Source organism: Oncorhynchus mykiss, chromosome 20 (assembly GCF_013265735.2).
Source record: "Oncorhynchus mykiss isolate Arlee chromosome 20, USDA_OmykA_1.1, whole genome shotgun sequence".
In the NCBI taxonomy this organism is placed as follows: Eukaryota; Metazoa; Chordata; class Actinopteri; order Salmoniformes; family Salmonidae; genus Oncorhynchus; species Oncorhynchus mykiss.
This window is the reverse complement of record NC_048584.1, coordinates 31920054-31940975: the sequence shown is the minus strand read 5'-3', so window position 1 is coordinate 31940975 and position 20922 is coordinate 31920054. Positions and strand designations below refer to the sequence as shown.

Here is a 20922-nt window from a genome sequence, read left to right as displayed (position 1 = left end):
TTTTACTTCCTCCATAATGATAATTCAAGACTCTAATCACGAGAATGAATAGCTGTCTGCCTAAATGTACAAGGCCGGTGTTAAATACAGTACCTCCTTGCCAGTCCAAATAAAATATTGAAATATTGATAACTTACTTGACTGAGACACAAGCTGACAGAAGATGCACCAATCTCAGTTTAAGCACTCAAGCGAGCAAAACGGCGCCCCTCTGTCTCAGTAAAGAGTATGGCATGTCATACTATTTCTGGTCAGACAGCATCAAGTACATGGGCTACATATAGAGGGGCGCTGTTTTGCTCGCGCGGACGCTTTCTTCGGTGATATAGTTTCAGCAGAGAGAAAGAGGCGGGTGCACAGTGCACTGTTAAGATGCTGGACCTTCCTGAAGTAAATTGATAATTATATAATTACTCCTGTCTAAATAAAATCATTCAAAATACTTCACCAGGGAGCTTGACTTAGCTACAGAGGATCCTTAGCTTCTTTAAAAAAAATAGCTGTGGCTTGTTTCAAATCACAAGTGTGTAGGCCTATGCCTATTTGTGAAGCCTGCAATTTGGGGTAGTGCGCGTGTCAATAGGTCTAGCTGATTGAGTTGTGGTTGTCAGTGAAAAGTATCTAAAATGTGTGTGAAGACAATGTGTCTTGAGTATATTTGAAAATGTTGCATGAAGAAGAAGGGGAGGGGTGTGTGGCGAAGATATGGTGCGTCTCTCCCTAGAAGCATGCATATGTAGGAAAGTGCCAATTTGGCAATGTCTTATTTCTTATTCTGATTGTCATAAATAACACCATGTTTTTTTTAACATCCATTGCGAATGTTTTGAAAAATCTTTCCAACACTCCCGGCGTTGATAATCACCAAGCCTCGGTGTGAAAGAGCAAAATATTATGATCTGATGATCCCATATATCCAGTGGAAACGTAATAAAAAACAGCTGTCCGTCCCGAGCTTAACTGGTGCAGGAAACTCTTGAGGGACCGGAATAGGGTAGTTGATACAATGTTGCAAGTTTGCTAGCAGCAGCTTTAGCTGGACCCAGTGATGATTTGATACAATGTTGCACAAGTCAAGACAGATAGAAAGGGAGGCAGACAGGCGGAGTAGAGAGATACATGTGATTGAAAGAACCAGAATTTTCATCAGGATATTTTCTACTGTTTTATTTTGTCAACTTTAGGCCTACTGTGTGTATTGTACTTAGTTGACGATGGAAGTTGTAGGCCTACTGCTGCATTGGCCTACAGGCTATCTCTCATTTCATTAGCCTCCTATAGATCACAGTGTATCAATGTGTCCATATGGCAGAGGCTGGTCCTCTCGCCATAGTTACATTTTAACATTTAGATGTTAAACTTTTTACTTAAGATTTTTATAATTAACCACATGACAATGATTTCGAGAAACAAAAACATTATTATTGAAATTAAACAATTCCACGAAAATAAGCATATAAAAATAATCATCATAACTGGCACACTGATCGGTAGAAATAGTAGGATAAATTGTAAGCCAAACTTGAAACTAGCAAGCCACTTATGGTCTTTACTATTACACTCATAAAAAAATTGTGAACAAGCAAGCTTGTGCACACATAGGACGTCCCGCAAAAAAATGCGCCCGTCCATGGAAATTGAAGGCCCGTTCAACTGATTTGTTCTGGCGCTGGCCCTGTTTTTACTCATCCATGTTCCCAGTCACCTTAAAATGCGTTGGTTCACGCTTTCAGTTTGGCGCATATGTTTCCATCTATCCACGGTTTTTGGTTTGGATAAGTTCTAATCATCTCAGTGGGAACAACATCCTCTATGCACTTCCTGATGAACTCAGTCAGCGTATACATTAATGTTATTCTCAGAGGCAACCTGGAACATATCCCAGTCCAGTTGATCAAAACAATCTTGAAGCTTAGATTCCGATTGGTTAGACCAACATTGAACAGTCCTTACCACGGGTACTTCCTGTTTAAGTTTCTGCCTATGGGCAGCGAGGTGCAGAATGGAGGAGTGATCTGATTTGCCAAAGGGAGGGCGGGGGAGGACCTTGTAGCCTTGCCAGAAGGGCGATTAGCAATCGTCAACAATTCTTGATGAGCGAGTAGTGAAAACGATAGCTTTTTTTTCCCACTCAGATTTGTTTTATTAAAGTCCCCAGCTACAATAAATGTAGCCTTAGGATATGCGGTTTCCAGTTTACATAAAGTCCAGTGTAGTTCCTTGAGAGCTGTCCCGGTGTTGGCTTGATGGGAAATATACATGGCCGTGAAGATGACCGAAGAGAATGCTCTCAGGAGGTCAGCATTTGATAGTGAAGTATTCAAGATCAGGAGAACAAAAGGACTTGAGTTCCTGTATGTTACCACAATCACACCATGAGTAGTTAATCATGAAACATACACTACCGCCTTTCTTTTTTCCAGAGAGTTCTTTTTTCCTGTCTGCGCAATATACAGAGAACCTCGCTGGCTGTCTGGATGGGGACAGTACAATGCCTTGCGAAAGTATTCGGCCCCCTTGAACTTTGCGACCTTTTGCCACATTTCAGGCTTCAAACATAAAGATATAAAACTGTATTTTTTTTGTGAAGAATCAACAACAAGTGGGACACAATCATGAAGTGGAACTACATTTATTGGATATTTCAAACTTTTTTAACAAATCAAAAACTGAAAAATTGGGCGTGCAAAATTATTCAGCCCCCTTTAGTTAATACTTTGTAGCGTCACCTTTTACTGCGATTACAGCTGTAAGTCGCTTGGGGTATGTCTCTATCAGTTTTGCACATCGAGAGACTGAAATGTTTTCCCATTCCTCCTTGCAAAACAGCTCGAGCTCAGTGAGGTTGGATGGAGAGCATTTGTGAACAGCAGTTTTCAGTTCTTTCCACAGATTCTCGATTGGATTCAGGTCTGGACTTTGACTTGGCCATTCTAAAACCTGGATATGTTTATTTTTGAACCATTCCATTGTAGATTTTGCTTTATGTTTTGGATCATTGTCTTGTTGGAAGACAAATCTCCCTCCCAGTCTCAGGTCTTTTGCAGACTCCATCAGGTTCTTCCAGAATGGTCCTGTATTTGGCTCCATCCATCTTCCCATCAATTTTAACCATCTTCCCTGTCCCTGCTGAAGAAAAGCAGGCCCAAACCATGATGCTGCCACCACCATGTTTGACAGTGGGGATGGTGTGTTCAGCTGTGTTGCTTTTACGCCAAACATAACGTTTTGCATTGTTGCCAAAAAGTTCAATTTTGGTTTCATCTGACCAGAGCACCTTCTTCCACATGTTTGGTGTGTCTCCCAGGTGGCTTGTGGCAAACTTTAAACAACACTTTTTATGGATATCTTTAAGAAATGGCTTTCTTCTTGCCACTCTTCCATAAAGGCCAGATTTGTGCAATATACGACTGATTGTTGTCCTATGGACAGAGTCTCCCACCTCAGCTGTAGATCTCTGCAGTTCATCCAGAGTGATCATGGGCCTCTTGGCTGCATCTCTGATCAGTCTTCTCCTTGTATGAGCTGAAAGTTTAGAGGGACGGCCAGGTCTTGGTAGATTTGCAGTGGTCTGATACTCCTTCCATTTCAATATTATCGCTTGCACAGTGCTCCTTGGGATGTTTAAAGCTTGGGAAATCTTTTTGTATCCAAATCCGGCTTTAAACTTCTTCACAACAGTATCTCGGACCTGCCTGGTGTGTTCCTTGTTCTTCATGATGCTCTCTGCGCTTTTAACGGACCTCTGAGTCCGTCGGAGACTTGATTACACACAGGTGGATTGTATTTATCATCATTAGTCATTTAGGTCAACATTGGATCATTCAGAGATCCTCACTGAACTTCTGGAGAGAGTTTGCTGCACTGAAAGTAAAGGGGCTGAATAATTTTGCATGCCCAATTTTTCAGTTTTTGATTTGTTAAAAAAGTTTGAAATATCCAATAAATGTCGTTCCACTTCATGATTGTGTCCCACTTGTTGTTGATTCTTCACAAAAAAATAGTTTTATATATTTATGTTTGAAGCCTGAAATGTGGCAAAAGGTCGCAAAGTTCAAGGGGGCCGAATACTTTCGCAAGGCACTGTATATCCGGAGAGAGCCATGATTCTGTGAAACAGAGTATGTTACAGTCCCTAAGATCGCTCTGTAAGTGATCCATTACACATTTGTTTGTCTACTTTATTGACCAAGTACTGAACATTAGCGAGTAATATACTCGGAAGCAGTGGATGGTCCCCCCCCCCCCTCCTGAGTCGGACTAAAAGCCCACTCCGTATTCCTCCTCTCGGTCGCCGAATCATGGAGCAACGCTTGGGATGAGTGGAAATGCCTCGGGGGGTACGAACAAATGATCCAAATCAGGAAAGTTACATTTCTAGTCGAAATGGTGGTGAGTGACCGGCGATCTAATATCCAAAAGTTATTTCTGGCTGTATTTTGAGCATATAATGTAATAAAATAAAACACACACAAAAAAATACTGCAAATTTGGCTGGGAGCTAGGAACAGGGCGGCCATGTCTGTCGGCACCATCTTGTCTTCAGGTCTTGGGCATATTCTTAGAGGCATATGTCACACAGCAGCAACGTACCAAACATTTGATGTTGAACAAGAAGAGCCCTCAGAATGGAATAAGTCTAGGGATGCTTCCACTTTGAGGTTTTGGCCTGGGCCCTCCTTAAAAGGATTTGTTTTTAAGCAAAATGAGGCTGGGAATCAAACCAACACAGCACACAGCGATAGACTTTTAAAGGAAATTTCCACAATGTCTGCAGAGATCACGTCCACAAATGGCCAACTGTGGTTAATCTCTACAATCATCAATAATCAACAAAGTCCATATTCTCGCCAACAAAAATGCCATGTTTTCACATTCATCTGACACATACCCCAGTAAATAAGAGCATGGCGGGTTTGCATATTAGGACCTATTTTCTGATTCCAGTTTGAATCATCAGTCAGAGGCGTCTTTTATTAGACGACACTGTGTTTCATTCTGCAAAAGTTTCTCTGAGGACGTAGTAGAGGCCTCCAGCCAGGCATGTGTTGGCCTAGTCATTGTCACGGCTCTGAGCACTAGTAGTAGCACTGTTGCTTTTCATTTTTACTTTTACCAAACTGTACATGCCATTGAGAAGTTTCTGTAATAATAGCCAATTAATGGACTAAAAACAACGCTCAATGGAGAATCTCCTTTGAAAGTGCTTTTTTAGTCCAGAAGTAGTCTGCAAAAGTTTGGAAAACTAGCCCTGAAAAACAAGCCTAGCTGGAAAGTCCTGAAAAATAGTTCTGCATGTGAAGGAATGTGGTGACCACCTTGAACGCCCTATGGATTAATCCATCTGAAGCCTTGACTGACTGACAGGATGAACAACCTCAACCTGTATTAGGAGTGGGGGTTTAAAATCATTTTAATATTCTAATAGTATCATAAACTTTAGTTGGATATCCAGGAATTCTAAATATATATATATATATATATATATATTTTTTTTTACCTGAGCACTGTTGCGCGAGAGGCTGGTGCTCTATTGCTGCAGCTGATGAGGGGCAGGTGAGCAGACTGAGTGAGAGAGAGAGAGACCAGTAACTAAGGCAACTCGGCTACAGTCAAAACTAGCCAACTTCTAGTAGTCACAATGTTATTTATCATCCCATATAAGAGTGCCTGTCTTGACAGGCGTAGCCTAGAGAAGCTAGCCAGCTAGCTAGCCAGCTATAGCTAGCTAGGCTAATTGTTGAGGCCACATGATGCGCTCTCCCCAACCACTTTCAGATAAAACACCAGCCTACTTGTTGGTTGCTCGTTGTAGCCTGGTTCTAATTTCACTAACTTTTAATTCCATAATTGTATTCCATCTTGCATTGCATTTAGTGAACTCCTACGCCACTTGCTATACATTGAGCCTCTTTGCAGCTTTGATTGTCCAACATAAACAAGCTTCACACATGAAGGCTACCAGTCTTTTTATAGGGTGTCATAAAAACAACATGGCCGGATTATCATACCTTACTCAAGGTAATTATTTGCCTTGCCTTACTCAAGGGCACATCGACAGCTTTCTCACCTAGTTGGCAAGGGAATTCGAACCAGTGACGTTTCAGTTACTAGATCAACACTCTTAACCTCTAGGCTACCTGCCACCCTAAAAATGAAGAGAAACATTAGTCTGGGTCTGAGACCTACAGTAATACTACACAGGTGTAGGGAGTTTCCTTACAGGCATATGCCACACAGGCAATGTACCAAACATTTGATGTGGAAGAAGAAGAGCCCTCGGAATAGTTTGAGACTAGGGATGCTTCCACTTTGAGATTTTGACCTGGGCCCTCCTTGAAAGGATTTGTTTTGTAAATTAAATAAGGCCTGGATTCAATCCAACGCAGATTAACAACCTGCACACAGCGATAGACTTTTAAAGGCAATTTCCACGATGCCAGCAGAGATCAAGTCCACAAATGGCCAACTGTGGTTTTCATCAACAATCAACAAAGTCCATATTCTCTCCAACAAAAATTCATTTTTTTTTTTACATTCATCTCAAACATACCCCAGTAAATAAGAACATGGTGGAGTTGCATATTAGGGCCTGCATTCCTGCCATTATGTTGATCAATCTCTTCCTCCCCTATCTCCTGTGAGTCAGTCATCTTCCCCTTTGAGCCCAACCTCTTCCAGTTACCTGTTAACTAATGGATTTAACAGTGACTGACTACACTGCTGGGGACTAAACGTTATGGAACTCCCATAAAAACAAACTTTTAAATCACTAATAATAAATCCTCTGATACAACACATTGGAAACATTGAGATTTGAGCCAGAAACAAATATTTATCTGTTTTTCATGTTTGTTGGTAACATATCACAAAGCGCTCAAGACTAATATATTTTGCAGGCAGAACAGACGTTAATATCTCCAATCAACTGACCTGAAAACAAACATAAATCTATGAATACCTATGAAGTAAGACTTTGAACGTTTCATAATATACTATTAAGGACAAGAACAAATTGTATTTTACTAGCTGTCACGCCCTGACCTTAGAGATCCTTATTATTCTCTGTTTGGTTAGGTCAGAGTGTGACTCGGGTGGGAAAGTCTGTTTTCTATTTCTTTATTTTTTTGCCGAGTGTGATTCCCAATCAGAGGCAGCTGTTTGTCTCTGATTGGGGATCATATAAGTTGTCATTTTCCTTTTGGGTTTTGTTGGGTCTTGTTTTATGTTTAGTGTCTTACCTGACAGAACTGTTCGCTTTCGAGTTGTTATTTTGTTTGAGTGTTTTTTGATAATAAAAATCATGAACACTTTCCACGCTGCGCTGTGGTCCACTCCTTTCGACGAGAGCCATTACACTAGCCTTCCCAAAACTGCTAAAGTGAAGCAGCTTCAATTGTAAAACATGTCACTTATCTTATCAGCACTGTTCAGGATGTTTGGAAGCTAAGAAGAGGACTGAACTACTTATAAGCAAATGGACAGGGATATTTAGTGAGAAAAAGTTTTACTTACTATGACTGGTTGTCTTACCTGGCTACCTTAAGATCATTACCACCTCTGCATAAGAGCGTCTGCCAAATGGCTAAAATGTAAATGTACTAACGAGGGAGGGAGTCGGTATGAGGGGCTAGGGCAGTATTAGTATACAGTAATTCATCTATCACAATTCACTATGTAAACAACAGTTTCCATTCAAGACACATTACTCAAACAAATGACTAGGTAGCGTTGTAACCTCATCTAACAACTGAAAAGACACGTTACTCAAACAAACGACTAGGTAGCGTTGCAACCTCATCTAACTACCGAAAAGCAGTAACCATCATATCATCCAGAGTTTTATGGGCTTGACTGTTATTTTTACAGGGGGGGAGGGGGGTTGTCATGATAAAGAATGCAGAGAGCAGAACATCTTTTCAGCAGAGGTTTTTCAGCTAAACTTATTTTGTTATACAGCTAAGGGATGGAGTTGTGATAAAGTAAGACAGTTGTGCTAAGCTCATGATGATTTATAAGTTATATTCTTCAAGAATCAACAGTAACTCATCTATCTGCTGAAGAGATTGTCTGCTCTCCGCATTCTTTATCAGGACAATAAAGCCACCACTTGTTTTGGTATACAGCTAAGGTGGAAGCAAATGGCTTTTTTTGTCCTGATAAAGAATGCAGACAATCTCTTCAGCAGATAGATGAGTTACGGTTAAAAGGTCTTGGCACCGCAACCTGTCCTGGAATACAGCAGTAGTCTGTCTAAGGCTGAGCGTCCCATCTTTAAAGCTACAGTCTGGGATTTGTTTTTTCAGCTAAACGACAGCCCCGCCACTTGTTTTGTAATACAGCTAATGAATGGAGTTGTGATAACGTAAGACAGTTGTGCTGAAGAATAATCAAAGGGTAAATATCAAGAATGGAAATAACCCTTAAACAGATTCCGAGGAGTGAGGCATGGCTCCTGCAGCTGCTCCGTGGGCCAGAGAGAGGAGTAGTGCTGACTGCTGATGCCATATGAAGTCATTAAGAAACATAGGCACTGCATCCCAAATGGCACCCTATTCCCTATATAGTGCACTATATAGGGAATACGGTGCCATTTGGAACACAGACATAGCTTTCCTCTCAGAAAGGTGTTGAAGAGCCAAGCAGTGACAGAAGGAAAGGTGAGTATTAAGACAATAAAGTGAAGAACTTACAGACTCAGCATGGAAAGAGGAGACTCGTTTCCAGAAAAAAGTTGAAATCTTTCTCTCCATTCTGTCCCAAAAAGGACTATGAACACATGACTGATTTTCCCTTAAGACACTGAGGCTCCCTATAGTTCTCCATCAAAGGTTGTTGAGTAGACTAATTGGTACTGGCTGTTGACAACGTTTATCAGTAGCCTATTCTATTCTAAAAGCAACCAATCCTGACATGAACACATAATAAAACCAAGCCAAGTCAACCTGAATACCATCATCTCTTCAACTTTTCAACTTTCCCTCTGAGAACTGTTGAACACGTGGAAGTGAGTTATACAACCTTATGTGATTTAAACACTGACTAAGTCTCCACTCCAGGCTTTTGGACCAAGTCCTAATCTTTAATGATCCTAGAGGGCTTCCATATTCTCCCAACAAGAAAATGTGCAATATCAGGGGATCTCATAGGAACAAAGCATATCAAGGAACTTGATCAAGGAAATGTTCTGGATCTACCACTTCAGACTAGGTACAAAATATACACTGAGTATAAAAAAGAACACTTGCTCTTTCCATGACATAGACTGACCAGGTGAATCCAGGTGAAAGCTATGATCCCTTATTGATGTCACTTGTTAAATCCACTTCAATCAGTGTAGATGAAGGGGAGGAGACAGGTTAAAGAAGGATTTTTAAGCCTTGAGACAATTGAGACATGGATTGTGTATGTGTATCATTCAGAGGGTGAACGGGCAAGACAAAACATGTAAGTGCCTTTGAACAGGGTATGGTAGTAGGTTCCAGGTGATTTTTCCATGCTCAACAGTTTACCGTGTGTATCAAGAATGGTTCACCACCCAAAGGACATCCAGCCAACTTGACACAACTGTGGGAAGCATTGGAGTCAACATGGGCCAGCATCCCTGTGGAATGATTCTGACACCTTGTGGGGGGTGGGGGGGGTGAAAATCAATATTAGGAAGGTTATAAAACAGCAAATTATTAGAGCAGTAAAGGAAACTGATATAAATATGAATGGAACACTCACTGACACTTTAAACAAATATAGTTTGATCCCCAGGCCGACAACCTGAAAATGTGTCAATGTGCCTTTGAGCAATCCACTAACCCCAAATTGTTCTGAGGGTGTCTCAAGCAGAATTGGGCTATGCAAAAAATACATTTCCAATTCACACAGTCATATTAATAAACACTTGTACATGTGTGAAACAGAACAAATATAAGCACCCAAATTATTATTTGATTAAATATGTGTGGTGGTCATACAACATACATCGCTTTAGCTCAGGTGCTGAGTGTACTCTATATTTATTTCATACCATATTATGGACAGCAATCCACATCCAAACTTCATCAGACTGGGAGTTGATCTGTGCAGGCTCCTTCCTCCCACACAGACCCACCAATCATATTCCTGCATATTGCACATTGTAGATCACTATCAATAATATCAAAGCCTTAGATGACAAAAGCCTTCTCACACATCTGCAAAGCATGAATCATTGTTTTTCCTTGGAACACTAAAAGAATGGAATACATTTTACTACACTGTAAATCTGACAAATACATTTCTAAAGTTTAGATTGCCATCCATTGAGATAATCCTAAAGTAGTTTGTCCCTCTATGACATCAGTCTATTACAGTCTATCAATCAGTGTATCTGTATCCACTATAAGTATCCTAATCTCCATAAAGGCTCTGAAACACCGGTAGCGTTTGCCGGCCGAGAGTCGCAATTTGCAAACCGAGTGCAAAGCGGGCAAAAATGTCGTCAGTCAGACATCCATCAGCCGGTGGTCCTTTAACTTTGTAGAGTGGTGTGATGAATCACACTTGGTCCTCAATACTAACAAGATCAAAAAGATGTGCATAGACTTCAGGAAGCGAACAACGCCCACCTCTGCAGCATCTATCAAAGGTCAGAAGATAGAGATTGTAGAGTGTAGCAAGATGGCGCCGACAGAGAGGGTTGCCTTGCTTCTAGTCCTTAGGAAACTATGCAGTATTTTTTTAATTTTATGTATTATTTCTTACATTGTTAGCCCAGAAAATCTTAAGTGTTATTACATACAGAACTATTGGATATGAGAGCAACGTCAAGTTACCAACATTACGACCAGGAATACGACTTTCCCGAAGCGGATCCTATGTTCGCACCACCACCCAGGGCATTTGATCTGATTCCAGAGGCCGACCCAAAGCAACGTCGCCGGCAGAAGAGGTAGACGGAGCAGCCATCTGGTCAGACTTCGGAGGCGTGCACACCACCCACCGCTTCGGAGTATATTACTCGCCAATGTCCAGTCTTTGGATAACAAGGTTGACGAAATTAGGGCAAGGGATGCTTTCCAGACAGACATCAGGGATTGTAACATACTCTGTTGCATGGAAACCTGGCTCTCTCGGGATATGTTGTCGGAGTCAGTACAGCCACCGGGATGCTTTATGCGTCGCACCGACAGAAAGAAACATCTCTCTGGGAAGAAGAAGGGCGGAGGTGCATGCCTCATGATTAACGGCTCATGGTGTAATCGTAACAACATACAGGAACTCAAGTCCATTTGTTCACCTGACCTAGAATTCCTCAATCAAATGCCGACCATATTATCTCCCAAGAGAATTCTCGTCGGTTATTGTCACAGCCGTGTATATTCCCTCTCAAGGGAACTTCACTGGACTCTATGCAAACTGGAAACCATATACCCTGAGGATTAATTTATTGTAGCTGGGGATTTTAAAAAAGCACATTTGAGAACAAGGTTACCTAAATTATATCAGCATACTGATTGTAGCACTCATGCGGGCAATACACTGGATCACTCCTACTCCAACTCCACGATTCATACAAGGCCCTCCCCCACCCTCCTTTTGGCCAATCTGACCATGACTCCGTTTTGCTCCTCCCGTCCTATAGGCAGAAACTCAAACTGCATGTACCTGTGACAAGAACTAGTCAATGCTGGTCTGAACAATCGGAATCCACGCTTCAAGATTGTTTTGATCACAGGGGCTGGAATATGTTCCGGGTAGCCTCAGATAATAATATCGATTTATACTTCGATTTGGTGAGTGAGTTTATAAGGAAATGCATTGGAGAGCACCAGCTGTTCTAGATGACTGTGTGACAAAGCTCTCGGTAGCCGATGTGAGCAAGACCTTTAAACAGGTCAACATTCACAAAGCCGCGGAGCCAGACGGATTACTATGAGGTGTATTCAAAGCATGTGTGGACCAACTGGCAAATGTCTTCACTGACATTTTCAACCTCTCCCTGACCTAGTCTGTAATACCTACAGTGGGGCAAAAAAAGTATTTAGTCAGCCACCAATTGTGCAAGTTCTCCCACTTAAAAAGATGAGAGACGCCTGTAATTTTCATCATAGGTACACTTCAACTATGACAGACAAAATTAGGAAAAAAAATCCAGAAAATCACATTGTAGGATTTTTTATGAATTTATTTGCAAATTATGGTGGAAAAAAAGTATTTGGTCAATAACAAAAGTTTATCTCAATACTTTGTTATATACCCTTTGTTGGCAATGACAGAGGTCAAACGTTTTCTGTAAGTCTTCACAAGGTTTTCACACACTGTTGCTGGTATTTTGGCCCATTCCTCCATGCAGATCTCCTATAGAGCAGTGATGTTTGGGGCTGTTGCTGGGCAACACGGACTTTCAACTCCCTCCAAAGATTTTCTATGGGGTTGAGATCTGGAGACTGGCTAGGCCACTCCAGGACCTTGAAATGCTTCTTATGAAGCCACTCCTTCATTGCCCGGGCGGTGTGTTTGGGATCATTGTCATGCTGAAAGACCCAGCCACGTTTCATCTTCAATGCCCTTGCTGATGGAAGGAGGTTTTCACTCAAAATCTTACGATACATGGCCCCATTCATTCTTTCCTTTACACGGATCAGTCGTCCTGGTCCCTTTGCAGAAAAACAGCCATGATGTTTCCACCCCCATGCTTCACAGTAGGTATGGTGTTTTTTGGATGCAACTCAGCATTCTTTGTCCTCCAAACACGATGAGTTGAGTTTTTAACAAAAAGTTATATTTTGGTTTCATCTGACCATATGACATTCTCTCAATCTTCTTCTGGATCATCCAAATGCTCTCTAGCAAACTTCAGACGGGCATGGACATGTACTCGCTTAAGCAGGGGGACACGTCTGGCACTGCAGGATTTGATTCCGTGGCTGCGTAGTGTGTTACTGATGGTAGGCTTTGTACACTTTGATCCCAGCACTCGGCAGGTCATTCACTAGGTCCCCGCGTTTGGTTCTGGTATTTTTGCTCACCGTTTTTGTGATCATTTTGACCCCACGGGGTGAGATCTTGTGTGGAGCCCCAGATCGACGGAGATTATCAGTGGTCTTGTATGTCTTCCATTTCCTAATAATTGCTCCCACAGTTGATTTCTTCAAACCAAGCTGCTTACCTATTGCAGATTCAGTCTTCCCAGCCTGGTGCAGGTCTACAATTTTGTTTCTGGTGTCCTTTGAAAGCTCTTTGGTCTTGGCCATAGTGGAGTTTGGAGTGTGAATGTTTGAGGTTGTGGACAGGTGTCTTTTATACTGATAACAAGTTCAAACAGGTGCCATTAATACAGGTAACGAGTGGAGGACAGAGGAGCATCTTAAAGAAGAAGTTACAGGTCTGTGAGAGCCAGAAATATTGCTTGTTTGTTGGTGAACAAATACTTATTTTCCACAATCATTTGCAAAAAAATTCATTAAAAATCCTACAATGTGATTTTCTGGATTTTTTTTCCTCATTTTGTCTGTCATCGTTGTAGTGTGGCTATGATAAAAATTACAGGCCTCTCTCATATTTTTAAGTGGGAGAACTTTCACAATTGGTGGCTGACTAAATACTTTTTTGCCCGACTGTATATGCGCGGATGATACTATGATACACAAATTTCTCTCCACCCGCAATAGCATCTGCGAAACGTGTATGTGACAAATAAAATGTTATTTGTATGCTATTGCGCCGACTGTTGATCTGGCTGTGTCAAAATTACAGTCAGATTTTATAGCTATGCAGGAATCCCTTTCTAACTTAAAACCTGGTCTTAATACAGGCACAACTTAATACATGTTGTTTTCAAACTCTCGTAAGAATGTTTCAGATGAACTACATGTTCACTCATTAGATGGTTCTTCAATCGAACGTGTTCCCTCATATAAATACTTAGGCATTTGGATTGACATGGATTTGACGTTTTAAAAACATATAGATGAGCTGGTTAAGAAGCTAAGATTTAAAGTAGACTTTTTCCACAGAAACAGATTGTGCATTTCTCTAAGCAGTAGGAAACAGATTGTGTATTTCTCTAAGCAGTAGGAAACAGATTGTGTATTTCTCTAAGCAGTAGGAAACAGATTATGCAGTCAACCTTTTTATCTATTCTTGATTATGGTGATATTTTTATCAAAGTCCAGCTGCTACTCCTCTTAAACCTTTGGATGCCATCTACCATAGTGCCCTTCGTTTTGTTACAGATAACAGTTTGGATACTTATCACAGCATCCTGTATCAAAAGGTTGGCTGGACTTTGCTAAATCTCTACGTAGATCTCTACGTTACTTCCTTCTTGTTTACAAGGCCCTACTTCATACATTTCTGTCTTATCTAACTTTGCTGTTGAAGTATAGAAACCTGAGTTGCTTAACCCGTTCACAGGATTGGTTAACTCTTGAGGTTCCTAGGGTCTCCACCGAGCTATGTAAATCTGCTTTTAGTTTAATGCACCGTATTGCTGGAACACATTTCTAAATACATTTCATCTTGATGTTCTGGTGCCATTCAGGCAATTTAAAGTATTGATTGGGGACTTATTTGTGGATGAATGTTTTTCTGGTTATTTGTGATGTGATTTGTGCTTCCCATTGCTGTATTTTTGTATTTTAATCTGTATGTTTGGGTATAAAGTATATATTAATGTTGTATATACAGGGCACATTTGTTAAAATAAAGGTACAAATAAATAAATGAAAAGCCTGCTTAATCGGTGAATATATTTTTTTTCATCCAAACCAAGGTTAGGGATCGCTGTTCTGATGTCCAGAAGCTGTTTTTGGTTATAGGAAATGATGGCAGAAACATTATTTGCCCAAAAAACAAGATAAAGGTAAAAAAAAATGGACAAAATAGCAGAATTGGTCAGGAGCCCGTAAGGCTGCTGCTATCCAATGCAGCTCCATCTTCCAAGAGTGTGTGCAAGTGTGTGTTTTCATACGTGTGTGCGTGCATGCATGTGCGTGTGTGCTAAATACCCCACTGGGGATGTTTAATACCCCTCTAAGCAGTGTGTCCAGAGAACACTCAGCGCCATAGCACAAGCCATTCTTACCTGTAAATCAACATACTCTCCAACTACTCTGCTTCCCTCCAGCTCCACTTTCACTCCTGTCTCTGTTTAGTCCATCAGAGCTAGAGCTATTTATAATTTCTACCTCGGATTTCAGGGTTTCATGGTTCAGTTTAATCCTAGTGCTGGTATCAAAAAACATAATTCATCTTCAGGGTGTTTGAAGTGATGAAAGTTTGAGTTACAGTACACTGAGTTGTGTTAGACCCTAAACAGAGACAGAACGACAGAACTAGGCTACTTTTAGAAATACTGGTAGCCAGTTTAATTATTTAGTCGTGTGGTGATTAACGTGCTATTTTGAGGAAAGAAGCAGTGCCCCAGAGGCCCCTGTTAACCCGACATGACTTGAGTGGATGTTAGGCCAAAGTGTTCCTTTCCATCACCATGCGAGGTGAGAGTTGTAAAACGGATTGAGTGCCTCTGTCATCCTGTCTTGATGACTCCAGATTCAGGAGGAGAGCTAAAGAACTATAAACCATACTGCAACTTGAAATCTGACACAGTGAGTTCAGTATGTTGAAAAACATATTCATCCACAATGAGGTGAGACTGGGAGTTCATGGAGGATGACAAAGGGCACTGAATATCGATATGAACTTTCGTCTGCAATTCGTCTGCTGTTTGTTCAGCGCAGTGTGTTTACTTTACGTTATGGACTTTATTGTCCCCATGGGGAAATTTTGTTGCAGAATCATGAACACGTTTAAAGTGGCATTTAAATACAGTAGACTTGATCAAATTGACCAGAAATACAGTGTAGACATTGTTAATTTTGTAAATGACTACTGTAGCTGGAAATGGCTGATTTTGAATGGAATATCTACATAGGCGTACAGAGGGACACTATCAGCAACCATCACTTCTGTGTTCCAATGTCACGTTGTGTTAGCTAATCCAAGTGTATCATTTCAAAAGGCTAATTGATCATTAGAAAACCCTTTTGCAATTATGTTAGCACAGCTGAAAACTGTTGACCTGATTAAATAAGCAATAAAACTGGCCTTCTTTAGGCTAGTTGGGTATCTGGAGCATCATTTGTGGGTTTGATTACAGGCTCAAAATTGCCAGAAACAAAGAACTTTCTTCTGAAACTCGTCAGTCTATTCTTGTTCTCAGATATTAAGGCTATTCCATGCGAGAAACTGAAACTGCCAAGAAACTGAAGATCTCGTACAACGCTGTGTACTACTCCCTTCACAGAACAGCGCAAATTGGTTCTAACCAGAATAGAAAGAGGAGTGAGAGGCCCCGGTGCACAACTGAGCAAGTACATTAGAGTGTCTAGTTTGAGAAACAGACGCCTCACACGTCCTCAACTGGCAGCTTCATTAAATAGTACCCGCAAAACACCAGTCTCAACGTCAACAGTGAAGAGAAGACTCCGGGATGCTGGCCTTCTAGGCAGTGTTGCAAAGAAAAATCCATATCTCAGACTCGCCAATAAAAAGAAAAGATTAAGACGGTCAAAATAACACATACACTGGACTCTGCCTAGAAAGCCAGTATCCTGGAGTCGCCTCTTCACTGTTGACGTTGATACGGGTGTTTTGCGGGTACTATTTAATGAACCTGGCAGACCTTTACTACAAAGCGGGATTCAACTAATCTAATAATCCTGGGGGTTTTCCTTTCCATGGAATCCACACAGCAGACATTACCAGACATGGGTTCAAATATTTTTCTAAATCCTTTCAATTAATTTGATTGAGCTTGCCTGGCACACTATTACCAATGGTATAGTCCCAAAATTGCTAACCCCACCCATATGGCACCCAGGGCAGACTCAAGCAAACACTCAAAGTATCTGAAAAAACAAACACATACCATAATTTGAACCCATGTCTGTAATCCCAGAGGTTCTCCATGGAATCCAACACAGCAGCAGAAATCACAGTGTGTTTTTGTATGCTGGGCCTCCCTTTGAAGCTGTGTCCAATATCCGAATGATAGGAGATGAAGTCCAAGGGGAGCAGGACAACAAAATAACCCAGAAACCTTATTCTATGTCTGGTTAATGAATTACCACCATGCTCAGACTGACTTGAGTCTGTATGGATATTTCTTTCACAATAAGTTAACAAGAGAGGGAGCGAGGTGAGCTGGAGGAAGTATAGCACATGACTAGTATACTACAACAGTATGTGGACACCTGCTTGACAAACATATCATTCCAAAATCAAGGGCATTAATATGGAGTTAGTCCCCCCTTTGAACTATAACAGCCTCCACTCTTCTGGCAAGGCTTTCTACTAGATGTTGGAACATTGCTGCGGGGACTTGCTTCCATTCAGCCACAAGAGTATTAGTGAGGTCGGGCACTGACGTTGGGCGATTAGGCCAGGCTCGCAGTCGGTGTTCCAATTCATGCCAATTCAGGCGAGTCAAGTTCTTCCACACCAATCTTGACAAACCATTTCGCTATGGACCCCACTTTGTGCAAGGGGGCGTTGTCATGCTGAAACAGGAAAGGGCCTTCTCCAAACTGTTGCCACGAAGTTGGAAGCATAGAATTGTCTAGAATGTCAATGTACGCTGTAGCAGTAAGATTTCCCTTTACTGGAACTAAGGGGCTTAGCCTGAACCATGAAAAACAGCACCATACCATTATTCCTCCTCCACCAAACTTTACAGTTGGCACAATGCATTGGGGCAGGTAGCGTACTCCTGGCATCTGCCAAACCCAGATTCGTCCATTGGACTGCCAGATGGGGAAGCGTGATTCATCACTCCAGAGAACACGTTTCCACTGCTCCAAAGTCCAATAGTGGCGAGCTTTACACCGCTTGGCATTGCGATTTTATACACCTGTCAGCAACGGGGGTGGCTGAAATACTCAAATCCACTCATTTATATATACAGCGCCTTCAGAAAGTATTCAGACCCAGTTGATAAATCCACAATTTGTTTCGTTACAGCATAATTCTAAAATGTATCAAATTGTTTTTTTCCTCATCAATCTACACACAATACCTCATAATGACAAAGCAAAATCAGGTTGAGAAATGTCTGCTAATTTATTAAAAATAATTTGAATTATCACATTTACACAAGTATTCAGACCCTTTACTCAGTACTTTGTTGAAGCATCTTTGGCAGCAATTACAGCATTGAGTGTTCTGGGGTATGACACTACAAGCTTGGCACACCTGTATTTGGCGTGCTTCTCCCTTTCTTCTCTGGAGATGCTCTCAAGCTTAAAAACCCCACAGCACGATGCTGCCACCACCATGCTTCACCGTAGGGATGGCGCCAGGTTTCCTCCAGACATGACACTTGGCATTCAGGCAAAATAGTTCAATCTTGGTTTCATCAGACCAGAGAATCTTGTTTCTTATGATCTGAGATTCTTTAGGTGCCTTTTGGGAAACTACAAGCGGGCTGCCATGTGCCTTTTACTGAGGAGTGGCTTCCGTCTGGCCACCCTACCATAAAGGCCTGAGTGGTGGAGATGGTTGTCCTTCTGGAAGGCTCCACAGAGCTCTGTCAGAGACCATCGGGTTCTTGGTCACCTCCCTGACCAAGGCCCTTTTCCCCTGATTGCTCAGTTTGGCCAGATGGCTAGCTCTAGTGGTTCCAAACTTATTTTATTTAAGAATGATGGATGTCACTATGTTCTTGGGGACCTTCAATGCTGCAGACATTTTTTGGTACACCTCCCCAGATCTGGGCCCGGACACAATCCTGTCTCGGAGCTCTATGGACAATTCATTTTGACCTCATGGCTTGATTTTTGTTCTGACATTCACTGTCAACTGTGGGACCTTATATAGACAGCTGTGTATTTCCAAATCATGTCCAATCAATTGAATATACCACAGGTGGACTCCAATCAAGTTGTAGAAAAATCTCAAGGATGATCATTGGAAACAGGATGCACCTGAGCTCAATTTCGAGTCTCATAGCAAAGGGTGTGAATACGTATGTAAATAAGGTATTTCTGTGTTTCATTTTAAATACATTTGCAAAAATGTCTAAAAACCTGTTTCTGCTTTTGTCATTTTGGGTTATTGTGTGTAGATTGCTGAGGAATGCATTTTATTTAATCCATTTTAGAATAAGATGTGACAAAATGTGGAAAAAGTAAAGGGGTCTGAATACTTTCCAAAGGCACTGTATATGTGAATATGGACAGGTAATAGAAAGACAGACCAGAGAAGAAGACAATAGAATGCGGAGAGAGGGTGTGATTTTAAGAGGCTATCGGTCAGTCCTCACCTCAGGTGTAGCAGGGTTAAAGGTCACATTGAGGATGGTGTCGGAGTGTCTCTGTAGCTTGTGGAGGTAGCTGCTGCTGCGGATGTCATACACATAGGCCTGCAGAGAGGAGAAAATGGGTCAAGGAGGTACATCAAAATATTTTGTTGAATGACTTGGCTGCTGATGTCAAAACGTAAAGTATAAGGTAGTCAATCTGTAACTTATAAACCTTCAAAGAAAGTCTGAATACTGCAGAAGAGGGCCAACATAATAAAGTCTGTAGGTATTCGATTATTTTGTACAATTTGGAAGTTTCTACTCCAATCTCTTCTCCACGAACAAACTGACAAACAAAGGCAGAGACTTTTCACAGTGTGTAAAAAGTAAGAAAGAACAGTGAGTGAAAGATAGTTGGAAAGGAGGAAGAAGAGGAGGAGGAAGAGGAGGAGGAGTAGGAGGGAAAGGAGGGATGAGGACGGGGGACCATAAGCAGTGAACACAGATAAAACCAGATGTGGGGATGTTTGTTACCAGACGACGACTCATCAGATTCCTGCAGCTGCTTTTTATTAGGCTTCCCCGAAAAAGGCATGGGGATAGTGCTCCCTAGAAGGGCCCATAGCATGGTAGAGATACCGAGCTACAGATACAGCCATAGAAATATAATTACTAGAATGTACATTCTTATTGATGCACTGTGATGGGGTTTGTAAGGCCAGAGCATCACATCAGGCAGTTGGAACAGGAAGGAATCCTCAATGAGGGGTCTAGTCGTGCTACCTCACCACAGAGGTCATCTGGCCCACAACAGCTGTAGAGTAAGAAAGGTAGGGGGTAACGGAACACGCCTCTGAAGCCTAACATCAGGACCTACAGTCTCATAATCTATGGCAATAATGACCAGGTCTCCCTTGGGACAGAGGTCTTCTGACATCAATGGGATTGGTTAAATGAAGATTACATTTTTTTTTTTTAAATAAGGACAACATGCCGTAGGGTGATTAATTTTAAACTCAACGGATGGTCCAGGGCTCTACAGTCAAATAGTTTTCATTGTACTCCTAAATGTCTTTGTGTGTGGCAATTTTTTATTTTTACTTAGTGAATAAGGTCAGCGTAGAGTGATGAGGTTATGGTTATGATGGTGAGCCTAATGTGTGACAACACTATGAATCAGTAGGATCTACTAGCCTTATATTCACAACCTACAGTGAGTGATAAGATCGCATAGCAGTTCAGACGTCTTTTGTCCTCGTCTTGTCGTGTCCTGTATATATATATATTTACAACTTTTTTCACATACATTTTATTTTTATTTTCCATCAACTCATCTTCTAAACACTCTCCTGCAACCAGCCTCACCAATTTATATTTATAAAAAAGTATTATTTACCTCAGATCTGCAATCCTTCAGGAAGCTAGCCAGAAACTCAGGGAGGCTGGCCAGAAACTAGCCAGAAGCTAGCCAGGAGCTAGCCCAGAAGCTAATCAGAAGCTAACCACGGTTTGTGGTCATCGGCTGTCCTTTAGTTCGAAAATCTATCGAAAATCTATCGCCAGTTTTGTACGGCGCAGCGCGGCTCGGAACGGAACATACCGGACCAATTTTTCTCTCCATGTCCCTGGATTTCAACTGCTCTCTG

At 41.5% G+C, this 20922-nt stretch overlaps 1 protein-coding gene across 2 annotated transcripts in view; it reads right to left on the bottom strand.

Moving 5' to 3' along the window:
• wdr27 (WD repeat domain 27) overlaps positions 1-20922 on the bottom strand; it is a 155315-nt gene that overhangs the window by 37099 nt on the left and 97294 nt on the right. For both annotated transcript variants that reach the window (XM_036956188.1, XM_036956187.1), the window contains exon 24: positions 19298-19396. In XM_036956188.1, the coding sequence (XP_036812083.1) occupies positions 19298-19396 (99 nt within the window). The remainder of the gene's footprint in view (positions 1-19297; positions 19397-20922) is intronic.